This window comes from Palaemon carinicauda, chromosome 26, assembly GCF_036898095.1.
Source record: "Palaemon carinicauda isolate YSFRI2023 chromosome 26, ASM3689809v2, whole genome shotgun sequence".
In the NCBI taxonomy this organism is placed as follows: domain Eukaryota; kingdom Metazoa; phylum Arthropoda; class Malacostraca; order Decapoda; family Palaemonidae; genus Palaemon; species Palaemon carinicauda.
In genome coordinates, this window is record NC_090750.1 from 57941172 (window position 1) to 57948671 (window position 7500).

The following is a 7500-nucleotide window of genomic DNA, read 5'->3' on the forward strand; positions in this document are numbered from 1 at the left end:
ATCTTCTTTGTGATCGAAGCATTGCGATTCGAACGCTTAGTGCCACACAGTTTACAAAAAAGTCCTTTTAATCATCCAGATTTTCTTTGTGATCGGAGCATTACGATTCGAACGAGTAGTGTCACACAATTTACAAAAATGTCTTTTTATCTATTCAAATCTTCTTTATGATTGAAGCATTACGATTTCAATGCGTAGTGCCATGTAGTTTCCAATATCGTCATTTTAACCATTCAGATCTTCTATATGATAAAAGCATTACGATTCGAACGAGCAGTGCCACACAATTTAAAACACGTCTTTTTATCTATTCAAATATTCTTTATGATTGAAGCATTACGATTTCAATGCGTAGTGCCATGTAGTTTACAAAACCGTCATTTTAACCATTCAGATCTTCTTAGTGATTGAAGCATTACGATTCGAACACGTAGTGCCTCCCACTTTAAAAAACTTCCTTTCAACCATCCAGATGTTCTTTGTGATCGAAGCATTGCGATTCGAATTCTTAGTGCCACGCAGTTTACAAAAACCTTTTTACCCATCCAGATCTTTATGAACGTTCCATGTATTTAATGAGAAACGGACAGAGTCCGTACAATAAAGAAAGCATGTGTGAAGAATGCAAGACACTCGAATAAAGAATAGCATAAAAAAGAGAGACATTTCACATTTATCAACATTACGTCCCCGACTGAAAAGCCGGGCGTTGGAAAATGGCGCGAAATGGTCGTCAATTCAGTGTCTAATTTCCTTGTGATCGATGGCGTCGGCGAGTGTGAATAGAGTCTGCTCGGGGGCAATATAAAAGGAGAGTGTTAGTGTTAGCATAATGCCGGCCACTATATCATTCATTCACCCTTCGTTGCCTAACAATGGCTGAATTAGCTCACCCAAGAGGCCCTCCTTTTTCACCCCTCAAACCCCCAAAACCCCCTCCTCTCTCTCTCTCTCTCTCTCTCTCTCTCTCTCTCTCTCTCTCTCTCTCTCTCTCTCTCTCTCTCTCTCCCCTAACTTTTCCCAACCGGCAGTCGCCATGTTGGTTTATCTAAATTGCCATTTACCACATTTTCCAAATTGAAATCTCCTGATTTGGAATATATAAATCGTCTTCATTTTGCGATTTATAAATAAATCAAAGAAACTCTTTTCTGGAACAGTAAACAAACGATTAAATCGTTAAAAGCAGTAAACAGACGATTCCTGTTAATAATAATAATAATAATAATAATAATAATAATAATAATAATAATAATAATAATAGACTATTTATTTCTTTCTATTGATAGTCTCTAATAACTCTTGGCCACGGCAACAAGGACTGCTGTTGTAGGCTCTCTCTCTCTCTCTCTCTCTCTCTCTCTCTCTCTCTCCCCTCGTCATCGTATGACCACCCTCGGAGGCCGTCACAGTTCACAGACTCGCAGCAAATGGAGCCTTTGGTCTTGAGTCCTACACGCTGATGGCCTCAGGGGTCCTGCGAATATCAGATATTATTATTATTATTATTATTATTATTATTATGATTATTATTAGCTACGCTACAACCCTAGTTGAAAAAGCAGGATGCTACAAGCCCAAGGTCTTCAACAGGGAAAAATACCCTAGTAGGCCGCTGCTATTATTATTATTATTATTATTATTATTATTATTATTATTATTAGCTAAGCTACAGCCCTAGTTGAAAAAAGCAGAATGCTATAAGCCTAAGGGCTCCAACAGGGAAAATACCCTAGTAGGCTATTATTATTATTATTATTATTATTATCATTATTATTATTATTATTATTATTATTATTATTATTATCAGGTAAGCTATAACTCTAGGCAAAGAGGAGGATGATACAAGCACAAGGGCTCCAACAAGGAAAAATACCCCAGTATAGAAAGGATATAACGAAATAAATAAACTGCAGGAAAAGCAATAAACAATCGAAATAACATATTTTAAAAGCAGTATATACTAAATTAGATTTTTCATAAATAAACCATGAAAGGAGAATTATTTTAAGAACAGTAAGTAACAATATTAAAACAGATATTTCATAAATAAACTATAAAAAGAGATATATGTCAGCCTGTTCAGCATGAAAATATTCGCCGCAAATTTGAAATTTTTGAAGCCATAAAGTCGAGGAGCAGATCAAAATACTCCCGAATATTCTCGTCATTATCATCAACGTTGATTTTGGGAGCGTCCGGATAATAATGCTTTAAATTGGAGAACTTTAGTTTTGGGGGAAAGTCATATTAGAAAAAATACGTCATGGGGAAAAATTACATCTGCCAAATATTTTGGTATTATAGACTGAGTACAAAAAAAATGCAAAGGACAAAATGGACATCAACTATGAAATATTGCAACTTTTTGTAGTAAAAAATCCAAGCGCATTTATGTATAGTGAATTTATTAACAAACATATGCTTGTTGTAATTAAAATAAATCGTTAGGCCTTTATTTTCGTAAAGATTAATAACTATGAGGAGAAATAGATAAGAAGAGTCAAGTGGGTTTCGAGAAGGTAAAATCAATGGCATATATTTGTGTTACATTATAAGACAAATATTTCCTGTTGTCATTCACTTTGCTCTTTGGCGAATTGATTATTAAATCAAAACGATATGAAAATCCTTTGTACTTCAATTACATTCATACAGATATATGCAAAAGCAGGAGTGAAAAAAGCGTATATGAATACAGAGAAGCGCATAGGAAACGCAAAGACGCCAGAGAGAGAGAGAGAGAGAGAGAGAGAGAGAGAGAGAGAGAGAGAGAGAGAGAGAGAGAGAGAGAGAGAGAGAGCAAATCTATTAAAATGTAGTTGTGAACAAATGAACAAGCGTATGTGAATACAGACGTCGCAGATATTGTGCTGAATGCAAGCGTAAATGGAACGCAAATACGCCCAGAGAGAGAGAGAGAGAGAGAGAGAGAGAGAGAGAGAGAGACTTATGGTTTTTATGATATATGGATATAACATCATTTCCCTATTGACAGGTCACAAATTGCCAGCGGGAAAGATACATCGATATCCTGACCATTTGATCGTATGGTCTAAATATGAATGCGTATCTTAAGTGACTTCCGACTTAATGGAAGGGAGAGTATATCCCTTTATGACATACATTCTTTAAAACAAGCAATTTTCCCCATTCTTTTATTTTATTCCTTAGAGATATGAATGTCTCCCCCCCCCCCGAAAAAAAAAAGTTAGCATGTCTGATTACCCTAAGGACAACTGGACAGAAAATCCTCCTTTTATTTTATTTTTTATTTGGGGAGGACAGAAAAGCCCACCCAAACTCCTCCTCCCCCCCCTTTTTTTTTTTTTTTTTTTTTTTAGGGAGGGGATACTTCTAAAGGGGGTTTGAATCAGACTGTAAATGGAAGCTATTTATTTCCGAGTCTCTATAGAACATGTAAATCATCCAATAGTACATCATGGACGGTAGCCTTTTTGAGATTTACTCATTCCACTTTTTTTTTGAGAAGTGTCTTTTTCTGTTCAGTTTTCTATATCTTAGTGGGTAGCCTTTTGAGATCTACTTATTCTACCTTTTTTTTTTTTAAAGAGAGGCGTTTTTTTTTGTCTAGTTCTGTATATCTCTACTAGCTTACATTTTTGCTTTATAAAAAAAAAAACCGAATGATCTATTCAACTGCTCGTGATTTAATACGACAGTAACTTCATATGCAAACATATTTTTTTTAATACTATGATAACCTTATTCAAAGAAACGTTTTCTAATACGGCGATAATCATATTCAAGGAAACGTTTTCTAATACGGCGATAATCATATTCAAAGAAACGTTTTCTAATACGGCGATAATCATGTTCAAGGAAACGTTTTCTAATACGGCGATAATCATATTCAAGGAAACGTTTTCTAATACTATGATAACCTTATTCAAAGAAACGTTTTCTAATACGGCGATAATCATATTCAAGGAAACGTTTTCTAATACGGCGATAATCATATTCAAGGAAACGTTTTCTAATACGGCAATAATCATATTCAAAGAAACGTTTTCTAATACGACGATGCTCATATTCAAAGAAACGTTTTCTAATACGACGATAATCATATTCAAAGAACCGTTTTCTAATACTATGATAACCTTATTCAAAGAAACGTTTTCTAATGCGACGATAATCATATTAAAAGAAACGTTTTCTATTATGACGATAATCATATTCAAAGAAACGTTTTCTATTATGACGATAATCATATTCAAAGAAACGTTTTCTAATACGACGATAATCATATTAAAAGAAACGTTTTCTATTATGACGATAATCATATTAAAAGAAACGTTTTCTATTATGACGATAATCATATTCAAAGAAACGTTTTCTAATACGACGATGATCATATTCAAAGAAACGTTTTCTAATACGACGATGATCATATTAAAAGAAACGTTTTCTAATACGACGATAATCATATTCAAAAAAACGTTTTCTAATACGACGATAGTCATATTCACAGAAACATTTTCTAATACAACGATAATCATATTCAAAGAAACGTTTTCTAATACGACGATAATCATATTCAAAGAACCATCTTTTTTAATACGATGAGAGCGTTACTTGTGCTTAAAATGAGGCTGATTTGACATAATAATTTCTTAGAACTATATCAAGTGTTCATTTGGAAAATATGTTTAATTTGATACAGCCGTACATTTGTACTTGAACATTAAAAAATGAGATATTTGAGAACTGAATTACTAGAGGACATTAAGAGAAAAAGAATGCTTATAACCTTCACATTCATGAAAACATTTTCCTATACACATTTCCCAGAGGGAAAATAAGCAAGGGCTTATTCATCTGAGTTGCTCCTTAACGTAAATAAAAAAAATAGTAATCTTAAGCACCTGGCAAATACTCCAATCATAACGTTTCACAGATATAGAAAATAAAATAGAGATATGTTAAGCTTAGGCTGGGAGGAACGTAGAGAGTAGAGGTCCCCTTTGTATTTTGTTTCATTTGTTAATGTCAGCTACCCCCAAAAATTGGGGGAAGTGCCTTGGTATATGTATGTATGTATGTATGTTAAGCTTAAATTGAAGAATCTAGAAATGACTATGTAAAACAGTTCTAGGGTACGAATACATTTCTCAAAATGGAAGAATATCAGGAGTCACTTCTCACCCTTGGAGACTTATAAATCAGCATCTCTAATATTGCTACCGCAAAGCTGAATGCTCGCACTGCCGACAGATGGCAATGTAGATGGTTCTTGGTCTCGGGGGCAATCATAACAATTTTGACGTTTCGTTTCCCAAAGGCGCTGATGTGCCAAAATGAGAGAGAGAGAGAGAGAGAGAGAGAGAGAGAGAGAGAGAGAGAGAGAGAGTATTGCGGATGAGTGTACAATAACATTCAAGAATATAAGATGCAATACAATTACACTAACATTTTGAAATAAACACATAAGAGAGAGAGAGAGAGAGAGAGAGAGAGAGAGAGAGAGAGAGAGAGAGAGAGAGAGAGAGAGAGAGAGAGGAATAAATATAACCCTAAAGAGAAAAATACAAAAGCTGAAATTTGATAGAATTATGACATATATACAGAATCCCAGTGAGTGTACGAGAACATAAAAATACCATGGAATTACAGCAACATCTTAAAATGAACAAAGAAAGAATAGAGAAGAAATCCAGTGAAGTCTTCTGCTAAACTACTTTTCTAATAAAAGGAGATCCACATGACAGAAGACACACTCAGACACAAAAGCCGCGAGGGAAAGAATATAAAAAAAAAAATCGACTGATACGCTCGCTCGAATTTACCCTTTCAAAAGGAGAAGTCCGATGGCAGTAATGTACGGGTCATGAATAACATTATTGAAAGCGTCACCCCCATCGATATGAAATGTGTCGGAAGATGATGATGATGATATTCGCCCGAATCTGATGGTCTGGATACTGGAAAGGGGGTGTTGGGTTAGGAGGGACTAGAAGAGGGAGGGTGAGAGACTGGAAGAGTATGGGGACTGGAAGAGGGAGGGTGAGAGACTGGAAGAGTATGGGGACTGGAAGAGGGAGGGTGAGAGACTGGAAGAGTATGGGGTCTAGAAGAGTATGGGGACTGGAAGAGGGAGGATGAGGGACTGGAAGAGGGAGGATGAGGGACTGGAAGAGGGTGGGTGACAGACTGGAAGAATATGGGGACTGGTAGAGGGAGGTTGAGGGACTGGAAGAGGGAGGTTGAGGGATTGGAAGAGTATGGGGACGGGAAGAGGCAGGATGAGAGACTGGAAGAGTATGGGGACTGGAAGAGGGAGGGTGAGAGACTGGAAGAGTATGGGGACTGGAAGAGGGAGGGTGAGAGACTGGAAGAGTATGAGGACTGGAATAGGGGGGGTGAGAGACTGGAAGAGTATGGGGACTGGAAGAGGGATGGTGAGAGACTGGAAGAGTATGGGGACTGGAAGAGGGAGGGTGAGGGACTGGAAGAGGGTGGGTGAGAGACTGGAAGAGTATGGAAACTGGTAAAGGGAGGGTGAGGGACTGGAAGAGGGAGGGTGAGAGACTGGAAGAGTATGGGGACTGGAAGAGAGAGGGTATGGGACTGGAAGACGGAGGGGTAAGGAACTGGACGAGTAATGGGACTGAAAGACGAAGGCGAAAAGAGGAAAGGAAAGAGGAATGACTCAGAATAACAAGAGGACAAGGAGGAGAAAGGCGAATAACTGCGCGGTATGGAAAGACATTCGATTATAGTCATGATTTGTTTGAAATCTTACGGTAAATTGAGCGTCAAGGAAATGTTTTTCTTCTTCTTTTTCACGAGTGCCCCCAATTCTTCTTTATTGGGGATGGTGTTTCTGGAAACGAGCAGAGGAGGATCTGGAATGGAAAAGAAAATTTTCATGGAATGCAGAATATTTCTCATAAATTTACTTTTATATACTCAAGAAGCTGTCATTTTATCTAGTTATCTGTCTATCTAGGAATAGATAGATAGGAATATATACATTTTAATATAGGTGTATTGTATCTCCCTTTATGAGACGGGGTACCTTAACGTGGTGAAAGGTTTTGTGTATCGCCTTGATAATCAAAGCTGTACTAGTTTGAGACACCCATACTAGGTTGGTTTGTTGTGATCGATCAGACGAAAATATCCCACCATGACCAATCCTCATTGGTCAGTGCAGTGTGGTGAGGAAAACTGGCCAAACCCCAGACGCGAATAAGAATATGTCTAAGGCCTTTGTCCTGCAGTGGACTAGAAATAGCTGCCTTTGTTGTTGTTATTGTATCTATATCTCCTAATCCACTGTATCAAAATATTGATAACAAAAAATAAACTTTTTCAAATACAGATTTAAAAAAGAAAACTGGAGACATAGATACAGTTACATAATCATGCAGTGGTTTTGAAGTTATGTATATAAACATTCCTTTTGTAGATTTTTTTATTGTTATTGTATCTATAATATCCCATAATCCATGGTATCAAAATATTGATAGAAAATAA

The 7500-nt window shown here is 36.6% G+C and overlaps 1 protein-coding gene across 1 annotated transcript in view; it reads right to left on the reverse strand.

The window, feature by feature from the left end:
- The window catches only part of LOC137619930 (uncharacterized), a 13379-nt gene extending 8823 nt beyond the window's left edge, over positions 1-4556 (reverse strand). Inside the window, exon 1 of the mRNA XM_068350211.1 lies at positions 3726-4556. Coding sequence (XP_068206312.1) covers positions 3726-4556 — 831 coding nt within the window. The remainder of the gene's footprint in view (positions 1-3725) is intronic.
- Between the last annotated feature and the right edge of the window lie 2944 nt (positions 4557-7500).